Below are 23,352 nucleotides of genomic sequence, written 5' to 3' on the forward strand. Positions count from 1 at the left end.
CAAAATTGTTGCCAATCTCACTCCTTGAGCCATTAGAAAACTTTATTGTGTGCCTTCATTGAACACAATCCCAAGTAATTTGCAAAGAAGTGATGGACACCATTCTAACATGGTAAATGCACCTTTAGCACCATCTCCCATGGTGTTTCAGTTACTGTTTTGACAGCAATATTTAGGTAACTACATTCCTCTTCAAATAGTAAAAGTGAAGTGCAAGTTCTTACCATCAGAATCCACAGGATCCTCCACTTCTTCTGTGTAATTTACTTCTGTTCTCACATAAGTGGATGGAGTTAAGGAAATGCTTTTTTCTAAAGAACAACATCTATTTTGGAATTAGTCTGTTCCTGTCTTAAAATTGCTGATAACTTGGGAAGTTTTCATTCTTTTAAAAGCCTTTGATTTTGTGTAAAGTCCTGTACTTCAGGACACACAGACAACGTCCCCAGGAGCTCCTGGCTTTGTGCACTGCCCAAGTTCAAAGACCACTTTCCACAGACCACTCACACATCACTTCAGCACATCTTTGTTATTATTTGATTAACTTAGATCAAACTCACCAAGGTAACCTAAAATTTCATTTATGTTAACTTTGCCAGAACAGAACCACCCAGACTCATTCTTTCCAGGGGATGTGAGCCAATTCAACACCTCACTGCTGCCCAAGGGTGAGGAACCACCCCATGTTCCCACATCCTACCTTAGGTTTGCTCTGCTCCCTACCAAGCTTCTCCACAAGCACCAGCCCTGGAAAATGACAGAAAACTAACCTGGGGGTAAAAAGGAAGGAGTTTTCTTTGTGGATGGTGAACTGAAGATCCAACAAGTACCAGAGCACACACAAGGCAAGGAAGAACAAGACTCTCCCTTTTGCAAACAAAAGCCCATTTTGTTTGCCCACACCAACAGGACTGTAGTAGGAGTCAGGACAGGAGAGGGAGAAATACACCATCAGAAATCCTACAAACAGCTCCTTGTATTTTCACAGATTCACAAAATTATTTGGGTGGGAAGGGATCTTAAAGGCCAATCCCCCTGCCATAAGCAGGGACACCTTCCACTGTATTTAAACAGGGGTCTGAAAAAACAATATGGAGAGATTTGAGTTGTTAGTTTTCGAGTACAGGGCAATGCACCCACAGACCACTCTGACACAGCTGGGTGTGCAGTGAGCACTGACTGAAAATTCAAATGGTAAATCAGCTTCTGCAGCAAGTGCAATCAGTCATTAGCTCTGCTGCAGCAAGGGTAACAGCTGGTTCTCCCTCTCCTGAAGTATTTACACTGTGACCAGCACCTTTTTAAGAGGACAATTTTTACCAAAAAGTACCAGAAACAATGCAGAGCTCATGGCAGTTCTACAGGGCACATGCATATCAGCACACATTTAAGCAAAAAGAAACTTAATGGAGCCTCCAGAAGTAACAGAAAGATCCTGTTTTGTCTGGCAGGGCAGAGCACTCCATGAATTGTCCTGCTCAGTCAGGTCATTACTGAGTTGGCCTCATTTGATTCCAGGTAAGCACATTCACTAGCAAGGATATAAAGCAGCACTTTCTGTCAGGGTGTTCCAGACGATGGGCAGGATCTGCTGCATTGATGAAATCATGTGCTTTGGGTAGTTTTTCACAAGTGCTGTCACAGCCTGGAACCAAAAAGAATATCAGTCAAAAGTGAAACTGGGAAAGCCATCAACACACTCAAATCACAGGCTGCTGTTCCATTAACAACTGAGATCATCCAAAGGCTTCCTGTCACCGAGGTCACCTCTCACTCCTGAGCACACAATCCTTCTCTTGCTCACTCACCAACACACTTCTCTTGGTGTTTCCTCTCTGGCAGGGAAGCAAAGGGATAACACGATGTGGCATCAGGAGTGAAGACAATGCCACAATGCAGTGGTAAGACAATGACTCAAATCCAAAGCACATCAGTATCTGGATACAATTATCCTGGAAGTGTTTGTCCCAGAAAAAGAACTCTAGTGTAATGTAAATCCAGACTACTGCCCACTTTCCACACTTCTACTCATGCGAGCAACACATCCATTGCACATCCAGGGAGCAGCTGGAGGAGCAAACACCCACCCAGTTCAATTCCCTTCCCATTTTGGCTGTGCCAGCCCAGCACAGGGGCTGCTCTGGGAGCAGCTCAGCAGCTCCACAGGAGATTGTGCCTGGACTTTCATGAAGCTGATCATCCTGACTTAGGGGAGCCCTTCCACTGACACTTGCCAAAAGCCTTTTGGGACCTTCCAGGAGTGAGAGAGCTCTCAGTACCCCCTCTCCTCCCCAGGGGCACAGCTCCAGCTGTGTTGCACTTGTTCCAGAACAGTGTACAGCCCCTCACAAACTGCCTGAGAGGTGGCTGCTCCCAGACACACAGGTGTCAGTTTGTTTGTGCTCACCCAATACAAATCACTCTGTGCAGTTGGTTTGTTTGCAGCACTGGGTACATTAATAGAAACAAAAAAAATAGTAATTCACCTTCCAGAAAAACAAGAGCAATCTAATATCAGCATTGGAGATGAGCAGGCATCAGGAATAACCCAGTTATGTGGGTTTGGGAATGAGTCTGGCAGGTGCTGGAAGGAAGCATTACAGAAAATAATGCTGAAATCTCCACGGAAAAAATTATGCAGGTGCTGGCAAAGGATGTGAATCTGATCCTCAGGACTGCTGCAAACACCCTGCCTAGGGCCACAGGAGCATCCAAACACACTTGTTCCATATGCCACTCCATATGAACCCTGGGTAAATGTTTCCAAGCTCTACACCCAACCAGCTCTGCAGAAAGCACTGCTGGAGTGCTAAGGGAGCTCCCCAATGGCTCTGCAGTTGGAACAACAGAAAGCTGCATTTGCAAGGTCACCACAGCCCTGCACAGCAAGTCATTAAAACACAGAGCACTCTCCTGTCAGATGTTGCATTTCAACCCCTGGCCCCTCATTCTGCCAATTCCCACTGCTTGTCTGAACTCAGAGAACAGCTTCACAGATCCCCTGCCAATCCCCACGTATTGCTCCACCACCTATTAATCCTTCAAGAAACCCTTTATCCTTCTCTCTTCAGAGCACTGCTCCTTCAAGTCACTCTACCAAAGCCTTTTATTGCTTCTCTTCCTGACTGCATCTTTAAACAGAGAAGAAATCCCCACATTTTTGGATAAAAAGCTTAAAATACACACTAGAGAGCATGCTAAAGCTGACTGTCAGTCAAAGTTCAGAAGCAGCAGGTGAAGTACCTTGTTCATAAAATTGGGAAGTTTGTCCCAAGACACAGATCCCAGCTCATCTTCCATCCAAGAACAAAGAGGTTATGATTAATTATTTTTTCTAGCTAGTTATTTGTTCCAGTGTCAGGAAAAATGTAAGCATAACTTCTCTGACCCACAGGTGTTGAACAGCTTCTAAGCACAAATGAAGAAGCACAACAGCAAGACTGCAAGATGCTTTGATTGTTGATTAATTGGTGTTCCTGATATATTACCACACACTAAGTACACCATTGTATTCCAATTTGTATTCCATTATTGTGAAATTTGCCTTAAATCTGTCACCTGACATGTTTAATCAGTCTGTTTCTCTCAAAACAATCAACAGTAGCATGTTCAACACTGGAATTAGGATTCAAGAATTGCACAGTTGCAGCTCATTCATCCTTAGAGACCCCAATTTAATTCATGCTGAACTATCAAACACAACAATAAATTACCCCATGGCTATTTCCTTCTAGTCCTCACACTTGGTATTTCTGTTGTGGCAAAACTTCTCATCTCCTCCAAGGATAAAAGGCCCTGATTTTCTGCTGATAACTGCTTAAAAGCTTGTAACTATTCTGGGAACAACTTGGGGCACATTAACCATCAGTGGCTCCCCATGATGTGATCCAAACCTTTCACTCCCCTAACCAGGATAAATGTCCCAATTAATCAGGCAGAGGTGCACACTGCAATAGCATTCATTCCTTACACCTTCTGCCACTGTCCTGCAGAACACTCTGACATGGACAGCACAGCAGTTTAGGTCAGGACTGCCTCTGACTTCCATCAAAAACTCCATGAGCCTTGGAGCACAAAGCTCTCAAGTGACAGGGAAGGGAAAAAAAAGTTTTCCTATCATTTGCTGCACAGCACTTCATTAAGGAAAAGAAAATGGAATTGAGTTTGCATCTGGTTGAAAATGTGCTATAAAAAAGTCTCAATTCCCTCTTCCATTGCATCAGCTTTTCAAGGGGTTCCTGTAATGACTTCATCTGTAGAGCTGGTTTAAATAATCCCCTAAGGTTTCTTACTTCTGCATTACAATGACTATAAAATCCACTTCTCTGGAAGTGAAGGCAATTCACCTGAATCCTTTTTTCCTCAGAAAATTGCTATCATCAGCTTAGAAACTTGAAGTTACAAAACCATGAACTGCCTCAAGTCAACAGCCAGACCACTCATCTCTTCAAAAAGAGCCCCCTACAAAGCCCTTGTGAGCAGGAGATCTCCTGAATTTTCTGTTTAAATGCACATTCATTCTCTGCTGCCATCAATGCCACCCAATACACAGCAGTGTATCCAGATCCAAATCCTCCTGTGCTGCAGAGGCCACAGGCAGAGCCCCTCACACAGCTGAGGAGCAGAGCAACAACAAGGTGACATTTCCTCAGAGACTTCCCCAGCCTGTCACCTTGTTCAAGAACCTCCTGGTGGGACCAGTGCTGACACACATGCAAAGAGCCCAATGCCAGCAAGCACTTACTTAAATAACAGAAAAGGCTGCAGAATGCATGGATGTAATGAGAACAGAACCGGCCTGGCCTGGTTTAGACTGAAGCCATCAGTTACAACTGCTTTCTGTGGAGGCTGAAAAATACCACTACTCATTAACAATCCAAATGTGAGTATCTGGAGTAAGGGATCCAAATATTCTTGAGCTGCAGCCTGTTCAAATTAAGACGATACCCTGCAGTGCTCCTTTCATGTTGCTGTTCCTATAAATCACTGCCCCAGAAATCCCAGTGCACAGAAAGGAAAAAAAAACCCACAAGAGACATTCTCTCAACAAAAACTGCCAACATCCTTCCCCAAACTGCTTTCCAGTAGTGCTGCACAGCAAGAACAGCTCAGCTGTTGGAGTACAAGACATGCAGCCCTCACTGAGAAGCCACAGGATACCCAGACCAGTACTGCTGCCTTGAACTGAGACAAGTTCCACAGGACAGAGCTCAGGAGCTGCTGCTGTTTGTGTAACACAACAGCACCTCCCAGCAGGTATTTTCATTACTTCAGTCTTGGAATGTTGGGGGACACAAGACAGATGAGGGACTTTGGACTGGTTAACATAAGAAATTTGATAACAGGATGCCTTGGCAAAAGCAAATGGAACTTTGAAAATTGGACCTGGATTGCAAGAAGATGAAATCAAACAAGTTTACCAGAAAAAGAAAATCCCATTAAACTCTGCAAGCAAGAGATGTTGCTATATGCATAAGTTTGTGTTTGTGATTTTAACCTAATCATTGTAGTACACATTACTAGTCTCCCTGAAATAGTATATAAGTGTTTGTATCCCACAATAAAATGGGGTTCTGATCACTGAGTCAGTCTCCCTGTCTCTCTCCATCGCCGACACTTCAGCACAAAGCTGGTCACCCTGACTTTTGACACTTATTTAAGTAATTTCCTTATTGCTTTCTTCATGGAACTCAATGAGCCTCAGTGCCCATCCTCAGAAACCTGTACACTGACCTGAGTGCTGCTCACCCCAGCACACAGGCAGGGAAATGAAAGATTTGGATTTGGTCCTGCAACTGATGCTTTTGGCTCTTTGCTCTCCCATGCTGCAGGCACACACCCGACAGCTCCAGTGCTTTGTGAGCTCTTACAGGGGTCTGCACTGTCCCTGTCCCCATGCACACAGAGCTCTCCAACACAATCTCCTCTCTACAGGAAACCAGGACAGTACAAGGACTTTCCATCTCTCTTTCCCAGAGATCATTTAGCATTAAAGAGCAGGCAAGTTCCAGAAAAGCACCTGCACTTAATAAGCTTTTACAACTTATTGCAGAATTCTACAACTACAGATTATGATGTCCAGGACATATCCAAGATACATCAGATCAGCAAATGACAGAGACAGATGGTCCTATGGACCAGATTCCTGTGGATCATTTTACAGACAGATCTTCATGGATCTCATCATAGGTATCTTCAGTACAGGTGAACAACTTGTTTCACTGTTGATGGTGCTGGGAGGCAAAAGCCTTCACTGTTCATCCCATGAGCACACTGGGAGATTTGCCACTTGAGCTTGTTTTCCAGCACATCTGTGTGTTGGTATTCAGATCTTTCTCCACTTAACCAGCCCTAAGTGACTCACCTTTAAAACCTCCATCTTAAACCCACTGTCCGATGTTGGTCCATCAGGCATCTGCAGGGCCTGGACAAAGGCTTCTGTGAACTGCTGCACCACGGGGAAAATCAGGACCTTGGCAGCACCCTGGTTACAGACAATGCAAGCACAGCTGAATATCAGATACAGAACCCCCACATCTGACAGGTAAAGCACTAGAAGCGGCAGCAAATGCACTTTGCTGGTAAAAAATAGAAGAGAAACTCATGGCTACTGCAGAATATTGCAAAGTCACATGAAAGCTGCTTCAAACATCACTTGGGCTCTCTCTTTAGGTAAGGAACTAAGCTCAGCTGAATCCCACTCTTCAGAACCCCACAGCACAGGCTCCCACAAAACACACACACATCCAACTTGTCACTTTGGAGTCTCAGGAGAGATCCAGACAATCCAGTCTGGAAAGCCCCAGGAGCAGTGCTCACCCCATCATTTCATTTGATGAGCTGAATCCTGCCCCCCAGCACCCCCAGGCTTCAAAACCAACCTGGGGTGGCTCCATCACACACACAATCACCCCAAACTCTGTGGCTGGCATTTATCTCCCTGCAGAGCCTCCATCCCCCAAACCAAACAAGCTGAGTATCAACAGCTGGCCTGAAGATTAACAGGATGATTCTTCCTAGGAAAATGCAGCAAGTATTTTTCCAGATGTCAGAGCACTCCATAATCAGTCCTTGGCAGAGCAAGTAATACAGGGCCAAAATAATTTTATTGAGATTATTCCTCATAAATCCAGAGCCAGGACACGGCAGTCCTATGTTTAAATCAATTAGGAAATGCCATTTATAAAAAGATTCCAATTTTTTTTTTTAAATAAAATTTCAAAGGTTCAAATTTCATAGAAAAGGTTTAGTATTCAATGTAACGGACACTTTCAGCCCTTCTCCAGAATAAGACAGAGGAGTTACTACTATCTCTTAGATACTGGTATCAGCTGCATGATACAGTGCATGAATAACCTCCTCATGGCAGTACAGATACAATGTAATTACCAGAACTTTCCAAAAGTCTGCACTGGGTTGCTAGCTCCCTGTGCAAACAGGGAGGGAACAGCCACTAGATTGAGAGTCACCCTTCCTTATCCTCACACCCCAAAAAGTTAAAAATAACCATTTATTGTCTGGGAGTGCTGGAAAAGCCACCTGTCAAAGGCCTTTTACAATGCAGATGTGCTCAGTTAGAGCCAGACAGCAGACTCACATCTAAAGCTGCTTGACTGCTGTGTTTGTTTCTTAACAGCTATTCTTCCAAAACTGGGCTGGGTTTGGCTTCCCCCACCCCTTCAGAAACAAGGCCAAGGCACCTCCTGAAGCACAGGGTGAAGCTCCAGGAGCTTGGAACCAAAGCTTTGCCCAAGGGTCCCTCGTTACCCAAGGCCTGGCAGGTGACTGGGACAGGGCTCAGCTGAAGGCTGGAAGCCAAGTTACAGATTTATAAACAAAGAGATGATACTCCATCTCCTCCCCATGCTGACTCCCCATTCCCTGAGCTCTTACAAGCATGTCTGTTGATAAACCATAAATTAACCTTAATTATGGAAACCAAGTCCCACTATCAAGGCATGCATGTAAAGCAGGGAGTCAGCTACTTTACATGTATTAAATTACAGCCTCTTCCCCCAAATTCCAGCTGACACAATATGTAATTTTCCAGTGTTTCATTTCCATATTAACAACTATTTAGAACCTCACTCAGTTTGAATTCAAAGCATCTTGTATGTCAAGTTAAATTCTTGCCTTTTCCAGCTCCTCCATGTTACAGATCATGTGGGCACACGTGGTAAATATCTCCACTGCACGTGACCTCGTGCGAATCCCATACACCTGGACAGAAGTTAAACATCAGGAACACAACATTCTTCTTACACAAAATACTTCCTTTAATTATATTTTAATTGTATTTCATTTTTGCTTTAGATTTACTCTCTTATTTTATTATTGGCTTCAACTCTTCTGTTAAAACATTAGCTGCCATCAACTATCATATCATCAAGAAAATTCTTTAAGTCTAACTCATACTGCTGTATGACTTAACCATTAAATCTGAAGTTTCTCTGTTCCAAGAAACATTCCCGCTAATTTAATAATGGGAATTATTTCCCACCAATGGGAATTCATTTCCCACCAATACCAACCCCACTGTGAAGATCCTACCTCTGCCATTGTGAAAATTTTGTACATCTCTGGAAGAATAACTGGAGCTACAAGTGGCATCTGTATGTCTGTCACTTCTCGGGTAAATTCTAAAAAAAGGAAAAAGAAGAGAAGTTCTTATAAGAAATGCAATCTTATAAGAATCCAAATCTTATAAGAAATCCAATCCAAAAAATGTTTCTAGGGAACACCAACAACAGAACTATTGGGAAAAATTAAGAGAATTGAAACATGCTGATTTGCACTTCACTAGACTAGGGTCATCTGATCTACCTGAGGCAATCCTCAAAGGCAAGCAGAAAATATCACACTAAAAAGTGCAGGTATCTGGAGAGCAGGGTGTTACAGTCCAAGTCCCTTCTGAGCTCCAACCTGCAGCACAGCACCTCCTTCCCCAGCTCTCATGACACCTGCTGAGCACAATTCCACAGCCAGCAACAGGCACCGGGGGAAGAGAGGAAGACAATCCCAACTTCTTCAATTTGGATGAAACATGACACAATACTGGCACAAGGAAAAGCCCGAAGAGCTCCCTAGAGCAGCCCTGCCCAGGCACAGCAGCCACAGACCTGTGAGCACCCTCATGGCTCCGTGCACTGCGTTGACATCGCCGCTGACCAGCATCTCCATGAGCAGGTTGAAGAGCTCGGGCCAGGCCTCGGGCCAGTCCCAGTGCGCGATGGCTGACACGGCGTAGGCCACGCTCGAGCGCACTTTGCTGATGGACTCGCGCAGCCCGCTGGGCAGCAGCTCCCTGATTGCCACTTTGGCCTGGGGAAACAACAGCATTCACAACAGAGCCACAGCACAATCTAATTTTAAAAATCTAGACCTATGGCTGCGTCCTGATATTGATTCAATACAAAATGAATCATCGTGGAAAATTCATCAAAATGAATTTTCATTTTACAAAATGAATAACCGATTATTATTCTCAACTAACCACAAAGATATTGGGACCCTTATAACTATAATTTTTGGTGCATGAGCTGGAATAGTAGGTACTGCCCTAAGCCTCCTCACCTGAGCAGAACTAGGCCCACCTGGAGCCCTTCTAGGAGACAGCCAAGTCTACAATGTAGTTGTCACAGCCCATGCTTTCGTAATAATTTTCTTCATAGTTATACCAATTATAATTGGAGGGTTCAGAAACTGACTAGTTCCTCTAATAACTGGAGCCCCAGACATAGCATTCCCACAACAACATAAGCTTCTGACTACTCCTCCATCCTTCCTTCTCCTCCCAGCATCTTCCACAGTTGAAGCAGGTGTTGGCACAGGCTGAACAGTGCACCCTCCACTGGCCAGCAACCTAGCTCACACTGGAGCCTCAGTCGACCTCGTAATCTTCTCCCTACACCTAGCTGGTATCTCTTCAATCCTAGAAGCAATCAACTTCATTACAACAGCAATCAATACAAAACCTCCTGTCCTCTCACAATACCAACCCCCCTATTCACCTGATCAGTCCTAATTACCGCAGTACTCCAGACAAAACCACTCTTGCACACTACACCCTGTAATTTTTTAGAGAAAACTTCATGGTGTGTTTTAACATAGCATCATCTCACACACAGCATCAGACAAGCACAGAGTAAACAGCACACAGCTGCAACTACACAGGATGTACAGATCTACATGGAAAACATCCAGAGTTAGCTGAGATAAATCCCAGCTCCAGTGTCAGGGACTGTGTTTGCTTACTTTGGAAGATTTCAGTAAACAAGAACTGTCAGCCAGCCCTGAAGGGACAGGAAAAAACAAAAGCCACTTCTGGGACATAATTCAAGCAATTATCTCTGGGTGGGATGAATCATATTCTAGATATGAAAGATGCTCCAGTCAACAGTCAGAGTGGAAAGGGCTGGAATCTCTGGCCATCTTAGCTGTTAAATACTCCTGCTGAGCAGATTCTCAATGAAACACAGCAGCTTTAAACTAAAATTTGTCATGGGAAAATAAGTCCCAGGATGTACAACAAAAGATTTAGCAAATCTCCAAAAAAAGACTGCCAGAACCAGTATTGGTGAAACTTAGGAAGCAGCTTTTCTTCTAGTCTTGTTCTGAGAGTAACAGGAGCATTGTGGCTGAACTTTCCCTACAGGAAGCAGCCCAAGCTTCTCAAGCCCAGTTGTTTTAGGCGACTAAAAACAGATTTTTGAAGTGCAAATTGTCAAAAAACCGTCACTGAAGCCATTAATCCTCAAAATACACATGGGTGCTGGTACTTCTTTAAGTGTCTAAAGAATTCATATTCTTGATGGATAAACCAGATAATGTAAAACCAAGTCTTACCCTTTCTGTGGTCTCTGGAGGTCTAAACTTGTCAGACTGAGAGCACCAGTGAGTTTCCACATACTGCTTGAGAATAACGGATGCCAGCTGTGGCAGGAGAGAGGTCAGCAATCAGGGACACATCCTGGAACCATTGCAAGGATCACCCCTGACCCATTTGCTCAGCCTCCTGTCCCATCACGCTTCTTTTAGAGGGGCAGCAGGACTTGCCAAAAATGTTAAAAATCCATGAAATGGACCACAGAGTTACTGCAGTAAAAAGAACTGCTGGGCATCCACTGAGCAGCAATGGCCTGCACAGCACTGACCCAAGGCAGCAGCTCTAGAAAGGCACAAGACTCAGGTCACAAAGTAACTAAAGAAATATAGAACCAAAACTTCCTTTCCAAGGAGGAAAACACCTCCAGAAAAAGTTTCTGCAAAGAGAAGCCACACTTCTGCTAGCTGATGTCTACACCCACCTCCTAAGCTGTGTCCATTTCCAGTACAGTATTGTCTCAGCACCAGGTTTATTAAGTAAAAAAAAAAATTCAACAAATGTTAAAGTATAACACCAGAATAATGTTGAAAGAAAGACTCAGAATGCTATTTCAAATATTTCACCTGAAAGCATGGAAGACTATTTTAAAAACTAAGGAAATTTCCATCTAAATTCTTTCTGCAGTTCCAAGAAAACTCACCTGCCGGATGGCCAGAGCTCCCTGAGGGTCCACAGTCAGTTCTGCCAAATGAACACCAAATTCTGCAAGGAAAAAAACCAAATATTGGTATTGTAACTTTTATTGCCACACAGCAAAAGTCATCAAGGTTTTTGGAAAAGGACATCATACCAATTGAGTGACTCATATGCAAGAAGGAAAAGGCAATTCCAAAGCACAGCTACTCAAATAAATCATAAGCATTAATTCTCCCCTGTGCTCTCCACAAAAATTTCATTTATTGTCTTGGCATCTTATTTTCTTTTCTCATGGGCAAAAATTTTTGCAATGCGGGCTAATAACTAGCAAATTATTTAAATGCATATATAAAAGTCTTATCTATAATGTAAAATCACTACTCAAGTTTCTACAGGAGAGATGCATGGAAAAGATGCAGGATGGAGTAAGGCAGCAGCAGAAGGGCAGGCAGCAGTGCCTCTGTGGACACCCTGGGTTCATCCACAGGGATGTGCAGGCATCACTTCAGCTGTGCCAGTGCTACCCCACCAATGCCCAGGACACACCAACACCTTCCTGAGCAATCCCTGCCTGGGACAGCGACACCAGCACTGCCTGGACAGCCCCCAGGGCTGTGGGACCTTGTCCTGCAAAGAATCTGTCCAGAGAAAGTCAGAGCTTCTTGTGGCTTCTTGCCAGGCAAAGGCAAAATTCAAACACTTGGAACAATCCTGTTGATGCTGAGCACAGGAAATAAAAGCTTGGAAGAGCAGCTGTTCTGATATGGTAAATCCATACAACTCAATAAATTTGCTTAAAATTGCAATTTTAAGTTACAGGCAGCTGCTAACTGGCCTAAATACTTCATTTAATTTCACTAGTCTGCTTAAGAAACACATTTGTGATGTTTCAGTTCTTAGAAGCTGTGGAGCAGCAGTTATGCCCTGGGGTCCTGTCAGCACACCCTGCCTCCTGCAGACAGGCTAAACGTGCTGACAGCACCCCTGACAAACACAGAATGAAAATTCTTCTAAAAGGAGTTCTATGACTTCCCTCAGCAGCACATCTGAGGGCTTCACAAATGCCTGAGTGTCTCCTAATACCCACCTCACTGCTAAGAGGCTTTTCTGGGTTGGGAGATAATTGCCTCTCACTTTCCACAGCACACACTGAACATACCCAGTTCCCTCACCCTTCCTTCATAGATCATGCATTTAAAGAAGAGGAAAATAACCCTCTTATCCCAGCTGTGAAAGCAGGGAGCCTCATTCCAAGAAGTACTTAACATAATACTTCTCTTAACTGAAGCAGTCATTATTCTGTGTGCTGTCTGTGTGATTTCCATGATCAAGTGTGGCATTGCATTTCAGCCCCATCTCTAAAGGGTAAGTTGGAAGGGTATAAGGAGTATAAATGGAAAGCTAAAAAGGGCAGAAATAGATATAAAGGAAATCAGAGTAAGTGCAACTGCTTCACACAGCTACAACTCAGTATATTAGTTCACAATCCTGAATTTGTTTACATATATGCATTTGATGTATTCTCTCTGCATACACTGGAAAGTTGGAATGGAAGGATCATCCAGTCCAGCTCTGTTGAATGGCTTACACCCTATGGAGAGGAGCAGTGTCTGCACACAGTCCTCCAAATTATGTGGTAAGGAGGTTTGATGGCAGCAGGGGGAGGTTTAATCATGGCCTGTGATTTACAATATTTAGTTTCTCCATTTTCCAACACCTTAGTTCTGCTCCCCAGGCAGACTGCAGTGCCATTACTGGGACACCAGAGCCACTCACAGCTGCAGTGACCCAGAGTTCTGTCCTGCAAACCCCTTGGGTCTGACAATAACCACTGACACCCCCACACACACACACAGGCTTTCAGCCTGATGTCCTGCTTAAAAATATGACAAAACTGCATCTTCTTAACTGAGAAATTACCATTGTGGCAAATTCCTATCAGGAATCCTGATGAATTCAGAGCACTCACACCCAGCACTTGTTTAAGGAATAAGCCAGCTCTCCTGTCAAACCAAAATCAGAGGGATTTATCAAGAACAGATCACATAAAACAGTACTAGCTGTGTAGCAGCTATTTATCCTATTGTTACAGACAGTGACAAGCTGTTTAAAGAGCTGCTCCAAGAATATTTCCAGGGACTGACATTACACTGATCCTTGTACAGCTCACTGGCTCCTCTTTTCTCAAAGGATGGTTTATTATTGGGACCTTTCCCAGTTGGCTGGAAATATCATGGGTAAATGCAGTTCAAATGGACCCTGACAGGCGATTCCTCCACTTATATTTTGTAAATTTGAGATATCAGAAAGACCAAGTCTTCTCCCCAAGATAAAGTCTGTAAACCTCAAAGATTAGAAGCTTTTAATGAAGCTTTATTTAAGTGCTCTGGCATAGACAGCACTTGGCAAACACATTTTCTACTGGCTCTGCTTCTCCTCCTCATTAACCGCTATATTAATAAAATCAAACCCTCCTCCTCTATCTACCACGTAACCAGTTTATGTAACCTCTTCACCCCCAACATTTTTGCCAAACAAAGCCACATGAAACCAAAAATTACTTGTAAGCAAGCAGGAAGGAATAAATGAGCAGAAGTTTCTAGTGAATCTTTGCACCTTGAAAGGGGTCAGCACTGACCAAGTCCAGCTCAGCATGGACGTGCTCAGGAGCTGCTAGAGGTCCCTTTGCTTGTCTCTGCTGAGGGCAGAGACAGGGTGAGCTGGAGAAAGGACTGTGGGGCAGTCTGGTGAATCCAGGTATCCCATGGCCACTGACACTCCAAACTAAAGCAACACTTGGTCTGCAGAGCCTGGATCTCACCACCACCATCACAGCAGCACCAGAAACTGAGTTCCCTTTACTCAATACTTGCCCACCTTTGTGCATCCTGGTCCTCAGCCACACAGGCACAGATGTTTTCCACAGGACTGGCTTTCAGTAACATCATCATAAAGAAACTTGTGTTGAAAGGGACCTTGAGAGGTCACCCAGTCCAATCTCCTGCTCAAAGCAGGGCCAGCCACGAGATCAGACCAGCACAGAATGAAATGAGGACCTGCAGACAGACAGGAGGAAACACCAAGCAAGAATCTAATGTTGAGCCAGAGTTCTGATACTCTACACATGTGCTGCCTTGAGGAACTTCTTCATCCTCCATCATGATGCTCAAGAACTGCTCCAAAAGCATTCCTTTTGTTAGCCACCTCTAAAACTGCATTCATATTTTCCTCATTTCTCAGCAAAAGACAGAAAGATTGAGGTCACTCTTCTCCAGAAGCTGAGCTGGTTTTAAGTATCTCCTTTGAAACCCTTCTTCACAACTTCTCTCTACAAACACACCTGCAGCATTTCACAGAGCAAACACCAGGGTGGTGTTTGATACTGACAGGCAGCATCATATGTTGCATTGTGGCCATTTCTTGTTTCAACTTCCCTGCTACAAATCAGTTCAATGTTAAAGTTTACTCCATCAAGAATTCAGCTCAAGACACCCACAGGACTTTCACTCATCTCTGCCCATCATTCACTCTACCACAATTGAAGCTACAGCCACAAAAGCACCACAAAACCACATGTTGTGGTCATGTCTTCATATTCTCTAGAATCTCTCCTTCCAAACAATGCTTGGGTTTATGGACTCACATAAATCATGGACTCACAGAGTACCTGAGGCCACACTGCAATCCCTCCTGAGCCATATTAGAGCAGATCTGCTGGGAAGGAGCTGACCACAAGCAGGAACGTGCTGAACCAGGGAAGCACAAGTGATGCAATGTGTTCTGTGCCATTATGGTACCTGTAGGTGCTCTGGTACAAACTGACACAAACTGTATCATGAAAACACCATCAGGGAATCAACAAGTTCTAAAGCATCAAACTGAATGTGCTGAGCCACCTGCTCTGGAAGAAGAGATGGTGAAAGAACATTTACAAGACCCATAAAGCAAATCTCCCATTCTGAAATCACACCAAATCAAAGCACTGGTTATCTCCTGGACAGGACTGGTCTCAAACAAGATGGACAAGAGGGTCAGCATGCCCAGACTGACACAGGAGTCATTCTGCCAGGGTCAGCACCATCTTCACAGCCACCTGCACATCTCAGCTTCTGGCAGCAAAAAACCTTGTAAAGGACTGAGCTGAAGGTGCCTTTTCACACAGGGGGTGTCACAACATAAGCCATGCTGAAGATGGCCTTATGATGCCTTTCTACCTGCAAAAAGGACACACAGAAACACATAAAACAGGCAAAATATAGGCAATTCTCCAGCCTGGAGACATTCATCTCTCACCACCACATTTCCAGAGCACAAGAGTTCAGAAACTAAATACTGTCATCATAAAGCATCAAACTTGGAATCTAACCCGGCAAGCAGAGAACAGTGTTTTCCAGCTGTCTGAGAAGCTGCCATTAAACCTCCTTACCCACATAATTTAGAGAGGGTGTAAGCCATTCAACAGAGTTGGACTGGATGACCCTTGTGGGTCATTCCAACTCAGAAGTCTGTGATTCCCAGCAGTCTGAGCCCTCCTGCTGGACCTGAACTCCTCAGAGTTCCTGCTCTGGCATTCCTGGAGATCACCTGGGCTCCACACATGCTCTCCAATACAGTAAGACCCAAAGGAAGAGACCATTTTTCCACCCTGGGTAACTATCCTCAGGTGATATGACACTGGCAGTAGTGCACACCATCAGGGTGGTGTGTGATGCACCTGGATGGACCAGATAAAGGGAACAGAAGCACCACTTCACCAGCAACACTCTGATTCCACAGTGGAGCCAAGTCAGACACACTCACAGCAGCAGCTCTCATTTCTCTGCCTTCCCCCTGCAGTCTCAGCATTGCTTTTATTTTATTTATGTTCCACTAAAATCTAGAGCCAGCAAAGGTCACCAGGTGAGCTCTCCTCTTTCCAGAGACAACAGTGATGCACCTCCCATCCCCAATCTGCCACGTGGTGCCTGCTTCCTCAGCAGACAGAAGATGCAGAAGCAGGTGAGAGACTGAGCTGCTGAGGACATCAGGCAGCTGCCAGAGGGTGACATGGTGGGAAGAAACTGCTCCCATGTCCTTAATCAGAGGAGACATCCCACATTCCTCCAGAGCAGGTGCATGGAGTCAGGACAGTCCCCTTGAACAGTTCAGCCTGTTCCAGAGGCTTTGGCTGTGCACTGCTACTCACTGCCAGCCTGCTGCAGGGAGCTCAGCTGCATCCTCCAGACTCACCATCCTCACCTGGCTGAAACCTGCCTGGAAGAGAGAGCAGCACACACCACACAGGAGAGCCAACAGCAGCATTGGCCCAACCACATCATACAACCCAAGGCATGAGCAGCTTAGGAAAAGAGGTGGGGGCAGAGCAGTGCTGCCCCAACACCCCCAAGGGAATGCTGGCATTAGGAACCTCCTGAAGTGGATGTTACATCCAACCACTGTGTTCAGTGGTTCTGGAGGAGTTTGTTCCTCCACAAATGTTAAATCATTTTAAAACTATTTCTACTTCTAACATCCAGCAACAATGAATTCCACAGTTTGCACACTGCAGCAACAGCCTAACTCTGCCTGTTTCAGATCCATTTCCCCTGACAGCCCAGGATATTCCATGATTCTGTGATCTCAGCTTCATGAAAAGTCACAAACAATCCCTCCTCACTCACCTTCTCCGTAGCTTATTATTTCAGGGCCTCTATCTCTGCTAACCCTTTCCCAGGCAGAAAAGCCAATGAATTATGTCTTTGAAAACAGAAGCTTTTCCACATTTCTGTGAGTGTCTGTGCTGCCCTTCTGCTGCCCTGCTTGGTCCCTGCAGGAGCAGCAGGCAGTAATGCATGCAGCACTGGCTGTGGAAGCATGAGGAATTTCTGATGGCTTTGTTCTCTGTTCCCTCCTTAACGGTCCATTTGGCTCATTGGAGCATGACAGGGCAGTGATTGGGTGTTTTCAGGGACCTCTCCACACACACAATGGGATTTCTTTTCCCAGGACAATGGTTAGGACCGCCCATAACTTTTTAGGGCATTATCTGGACTGGCTCCCCTTCCCCCAGCACTGCTCTGCTGCCCAACCCTGACCAGCTACACCTTCTGTGGCTGCACTCACCCCACCTTGTGAAATCATCTTGTAATTTGTGCCACTGATTCTCACTCTGGCCAGACTGAGCAGCACTATCAGCAACTTTGTCCACACCATTTACAGATGTGCTGAGCAGCTCAGCCTCTCCTGGACTCCTGACCCTGCCCGTCAGGAGCTCAGTTTCTGCAAAAAAAGTTTCAGCAAGTGAACTTTCTAAGAGCTTTGTGGGAGTCCCAGGATTCCTTCAAACGATTCTTCTGCCACAACAATTTCATGTGTCTGTCTCTTCTCATTCCAGCTGCTGAATTTTAACCATAACAGACAATGCAAAACCCACTCCACTCCCCTGTGCCAGGCCCTGCTGCTCTTCACCTTGGAGCCCTCACTTGAGGCTGTCCCATGTTTACCAGTAAGTACGAAGCTGGTCCCTAAGTGGCAGGTTTTACAGCCCAACATTTGCAGTAATTAATCAGTAATTAAATGTTTGAGTCCCTCTAAACTCTGGGAGATCCATTCTTTAGCACTGGTAAATGGAACTGCTCCTACTCAGGCTTCAATCTGATGTGGATTCCCTGATGTGTCTCCTGTAGAGGCTCCTCAATGTTGCAAGCCAACATCAGCACAAGGAATTTGGCTCCTCTGCAGTCCTTCTGTACTGAATGTACCTTCCCAAGTCAGTCACTGGCTTTGAACACCTCTGAAACCTTTTCTGCTTCTGCAACATTTGAAAGCATTTTAAGTTTTTATGACTTTAACTAGTTCCTCAATCTCTTTTTGCCCTCCTTTGCTTTGCTTTGCATTAAAAGTGCCAACACTTGTACTCTTTCCTATTTCTTCATTTCTATTTCAGCATCTTCAAGCTGCTTAATGATAAATTTTTTGGTCTTTTAAAGAACTTGTGACACCCATGATCTACATTTCTCTACCTCAGTAATATGGTGCTGGGACACACCAGATTCCTGCAGCTCCTCCTCTGGTTTTTGCAAGCCTCTCCATGCCAAAGACAGCACAGAAAGGGGAATATGGCTTATTCCTCCCATGCTGCTTGACTAGTACAAGAGAGCAGGAATCAAAGGTGTGCAAAATAATTAAATATTTAATTTAATTTAAAATAATTAAACCTTGGGAGGTTTCCAGTCAAACCCCCATGATCAAAGCAGAATCTGCAGCATAAGATCAGGGTGCTCAGATTTTCTAGGCAGGTCTTGGAGATACTCAAGGATGGAAACAACACAGCTTTTAGAGACAATCTGCTTAAAAATTCCTTATATCCAGTTGCAACCTCTTGTTTTGGGTTTGTGCCCATTTATCCCTCATCCTCTCCCACCTCTCAGTTCCTGACAATCTCCTCATAGTTACCAGAAGCTGCTGTCAGACCCACTCCCCAAACCCTCCTGCTTCCCCAGGTGAAAACCCCTCAACCCCAGCATCGCCCCATGCAGTGAGCGCTGCAATTCCCCCACCCTTTGCTGCCCTCAGCCCCTCTGCTGCTGTGGCTCATCCTGGGGCTGGCAGCAAAACCCCCCAGGAAGCCCAGGAGTGGTGTAAGAGCCCTGGGTGGAGAGGGCTGAGCCCTGCCTGGCCCTGCTCACAGCCCGGGGGCAGGTGGGCTCAGGGCTCTCTGCTGGCCCTGCCCAGCTCAGCAGGCACTGGCATTTCCTGGCCAGGCAGAGCCTGACCCACATCCCAGCAGTGCCTTCTCCTGTCCCAGAGCACAACGTGCTGTCTGTCTGTCTGTCTGTCCTTGCTGAACTCCTCTGGCTCTGCTCCTGCAGGGCCCTCAGGACACCAACTCCCTCCCTCCAGTTTGGTGCCACCTGCAAGCTGCTCGTGCAGTGTCCTGCAGCCTCCTGCAGGACTTGAACAGATTTGTAAAAGCATGATAAAATAGAAGGGTAGATGACTCCATTCCTCTTACCCTAACATCCACTACATGCAATTCTCCAATCCTGAGCTCTCAAAGGCACTTCAGGGACATCCATTGCCTAGAACCCTCAGAAAACATTCTTCTCTGGGAATCTGTCACCCAAATAACTGTGGAAAGGTTCACACTCTTTGGGGAGAAGCTGCCACTGAAGTAGTGGCTGTTCCATGGTCAGTGAAGCTCCCAGAACTTGCAGATTTGTGCTGCTGCAATGGCATCAAACCACTCCGTGAAACTCCAAGAGCTGTGGGGACAACACACAGAATTCCTGCTAATGCCAGGAAGAGCCAAGCTGAGTGTGGTACAAGCACTTTAAGGGAACAAACAACAAAAAAATTTTGTTGTACAACAACAAAATTTTATCAAACAATCTGCCTGCCTTCACTCCCAGAGCAGCAAAATCACAACACCACTCTTGACCCTGTCTCACCCTTACACCTTCCCTCTTTGCACCACAAACTGCCTCTGGTAACACTTCTGAGCTTCACAAAACACTTCACAAAACACCTTCAGAGCAGTGCAATCAGACTAAAGGGAAGGCAAAACTTCCAGGAGGGTCCACAGACAACCAGCCCATGAAGCTGCCAGGCCACAGGCAAAACTTCAGGCCTGGGGTTGCAGTGCTGCACTCTCCAGCTCCTGTCACAGCAGATCATCTGCAAATCTTCCCTTGATTTCTACAAACTCCAGTGATTTGGGCTGAAGCAAAATAAAATGTTGGCATTAATAGGTTTTTAACTGTATCTTCCACACAGAAAAAGCAGCCAGTGCATGAACTGACCTAGTGCCACCATAAAAAGGCCAAAAGAGTAATGGAATGATTAGAGACACTGCTTGAACTTGGGGTGTTTGCTCATTTAGAATCTCTCTTTCCAAAGCCATAGGTCAGTTGCTATCCAGCTCCACTGTCCTCAGCTTTCAGACAGACAGTGGAGCTCTGTCACTGGAGTTTCACACTGGGTGAGGGCACAGTTACATCCTGGCCACCCCCAGCCTCAAACACCACATGTACAGATGACAACCTGCAGGACATGGGCACACACCAGGACACACACCCAGAGGTGAAGGAGATCCCTGTGGGAGCAGGGCAGGGTCTGCAGATGGAAGGGCTCTTCATGATCCTCCTGTGACAATCCTGGGGGCTCCAGCTGAGGTGGACCAGGGTACCCAGAGCCACAGCCCTGCTGCTTGACCAAGGTACCCAGAGCCACAGCCTGCAGGGCCCGCCCTGGTGAGCTCAGAGCGCTCCTTGGTGCCCAGGTCTCACACAGCAGCCCAGATCACCCAGGGCAGAGCCCGGCTGCCCCCGTGCCCAGGGCAGAGCCCGCCGTGCCCAGGGCAGAGCACCGTGCCCCGCTGCATTGGGCCCAGCCCGTCCCCGCGGCCCCGAGCCCTGCTGCAGGCAGGGGCTGCTCCGGAGAGAGACACGGGGCTGCTGGAGCGGGTCTAGTGAGGCCACAAGGATGATGAGGGGTCTGGAGCATCCCTCTGGTGAGCAGAGCCTCTGGAGCTGGGCTTGTTTAGTCTAGAGCAGACTGAGAGGGAAATCTCAGCAATCCACACAAGCACCTCCACCTTGGCGGGTGCCAAGAGCTTGGTGCCAGACTCTTCTCAGCAGTGCCCAGCGACAGGACAAGGAGCAATGGCCATAAACTAAACCACAAGAAGTTCTATCTCAACACGAGGAAGAACTTTACATTGAGGGAGGCAGAGCATGGAACAGCTCCCCAGGGAGGTCGCTCTGTGCGGACATTCCGAACCCCCCGGGACGTGTCCCTGTGTCACCTGCTCCAGGTGACCCTGCCTGGGCAGGGGCTTGGCCTGAATGATCTCCAAAGGTCCCTCTCAACCCCAAATGTTCTGAGATTCCGGGAGAGACATGGGGCACACACCGACAGCCGGCAGGAAAGCAGCCGCGGCCGCCTCCTCCCGCCGGCTCCAGCGACGGGGCTGGAAGTGTCGGCCGAGGCCAGGGCGCAGCCATGAGGCGCCGGTACCGGGAATGGCTGGGGCGGCGGCCTGGGGTCCCCCCATCCCCTCAGCGCGGCCCTCACTCACCCTCCGTCACCTCCAGCACCTTCACCTGCTCCTCAGCAGCGGCTCGCACCGCCTGCACCGGGCACAGGATCCCCGTCAGCGTCTCCACCAGCGCCTCCTTCAGCCCCTGCGCCACCGGCCCGGCTCCGGGCCCGCCGCCGCCTCCCGCCATCGCCGCCCCCTCCGCGGGCCGCGCGCGCCAAACGCACCGCGCGCCGGGGGGAGGGGCCGGGCCCGAGCCCGCGCACTGCGCCCCCTGGCGGCGCGGCGGACCCGGGCATGGCGGGGCGGGGATGGCGGCGGGCTCGGGAGGGGCCGGGAATGCCGAGAGCCCGGGCAGGAGAAGCTGGGAATGGCTGACCCGGGAAGGAAGGGCTGGGAATGCCGAGCCCGGACAGGAGGGGCCGGGAATGCCGAGAGCCCGGGCAGGAGAAGCTGGGAATGCCGGAACCGGGCTGGACGGGCGGGACAGGGGACCCTGCGGGGCCAGGGCAGCGCTCCCCTGGCACAAAGCTCCCGGCTGGGCTCAGGCCGGGCAGGGCTGGGCACGGTCAGAGCCCTCACGGCCCTGAGGCAGCTCAGGAGGGCCCGAACGGAGGGGCTGGCAGGAGAACTCTCGTTGCAGGAGAACTCTCGTTGCATGGAAAGGAGGGACCTGCGGAAACCTGCCCAGAAAATGTAATCCCCAGGCAGCACCCTGCACACCCCGTGGAGCGGACAGCAGGATCAACGTGCTGGAGCCAGGATTGCTGATTGATTGATGATTGATTGATGGATTGATTTCTCTCTCTTTCTCTCTAATTAATCTCCTCCTTTCTCTCTTCCCTTTCCTCCTACCCCCCTATCCAAACCCCATTGCCATGGGTTAATAGAGTAGATCAGGGAATAACAGAGCAATTTCTATGACAAGTGTGTAATTTACTAATAAAGCTTTGATTTTTGGTGGACTGATTTTTGTCCTATTCCAGCAGGAGCATCCAGGGCTCGTGGCTGCTCTGTCCCCCATAAGGGTGGGATGCCACAGGGGGAGCAGGGACCGAGGCAGTGCCCAGGGTCCTATGGAGCCCCCAGAGCAGGGACTGCCCCGGGGTGCAGGCACCAGGCACAGGGAGGAAACACCTCACAACCTCTCTTCCAGCACACAGATGTGGTGAACACCCAGTGTAAGCCTTGAAGAGCCCACCTGTGTTCTCTGCAGCTGTTTATTGAGGAAGTATAAGCAATTTTACAAAGCATTTACAGGTATTAAAAAGCAGTGTTGACCCATACACAAAAGTGGGTTTCTTACCTGGGGGTGGTGATGGAGTTGTGTTTTGGGATGGGGATAGCAGTTCCCACACACTAGGAAACACACTGTGAGGTTTTCTGTAACCAGCAATGGTTTGGTCACTGAGTTCCCAGGAGTGTGACAGTGATTTGTCTACAGACACATTCAGTGTTGGGGATGAGCCTGGCAGCCACATTCAGTGAATCACAGAATCACTCAGATTGGAAAAGCCCCCCAGGATCATCCTTGTCACCAGCCCAGAGCACTGAGTGCTGTGTCCAGTCATCCCCTGGACACCTCCAGGTACAGGACTCCAACAGGAGCCCCTGGCAATGTTTCATCAGCCTCTCTGCCCAACAAGCCCTGAGCTGCTGCAGATGCACTTTGCACTCAGACCATCTCCATCCTGGGGGAAATCCTCTTTCCACTGAGAGCCTATCAACATCCCACTCCATGGTGAGGGCAGCTCTCCTTGCCCGCAGCTCCTCCTGTTTCAAAGCTCTGGAGTTTATCAAGTGAGCACCTGGT

The 23,352-nt window shown here is 47.1% G+C and overlaps 1 protein-coding gene across 1 annotated transcript in view; it reads right to left on the minus strand.

The window, feature by feature from the left end:
- IPO9 (importin 9) overlaps window positions 1-21,732 on the minus strand; it is a 41,315-nt gene extending 19,583 nt beyond the window's left edge. Inside the window, exons 1-9 of the mRNA XM_058819316.1 lie at window positions 21,579-21,732; window positions 11,526-11,587; window positions 10,846-10,932; window positions 9,120-9,321; window positions 8,551-8,639; window positions 8,134-8,220; window positions 6,365-6,484; window positions 1,545-1,645; window positions 225-283 (exon numbers count right to left, since the gene is read on the minus strand). Coding sequence (XP_058675299.1) covers window positions 225-283; window positions 1,545-1,645; window positions 6,365-6,484; window positions 8,134-8,220; window positions 8,551-8,639; window positions 9,120-9,321; window positions 10,846-10,932; window positions 11,526-11,587; window positions 21,579-21,729 — 958 coding nt within the window. The 5' untranslated portion in view covers window positions 21,730-21,732. The remainder of the gene's footprint in view (window positions 1-224; window positions 284-1,544; window positions 1,646-6,364; window positions 6,485-8,133; window positions 8,221-8,550; window positions 8,640-9,119; window positions 9,322-10,845; window positions 10,933-11,525; window positions 11,588-21,578) is intronic.
- Window positions 21,733-23,352: the final 1,620 nt, after the last annotated feature.

This window comes from Ammospiza caudacuta, chromosome 24, assembly GCF_027887145.1.
Source record: "Ammospiza caudacuta isolate bAmmCau1 chromosome 24, bAmmCau1.pri, whole genome shotgun sequence".
In the NCBI taxonomy this organism is placed as follows: domain Eukaryota; kingdom Metazoa; phylum Chordata; class Aves; order Passeriformes; family Passerellidae; genus Ammospiza; species Ammospiza caudacuta.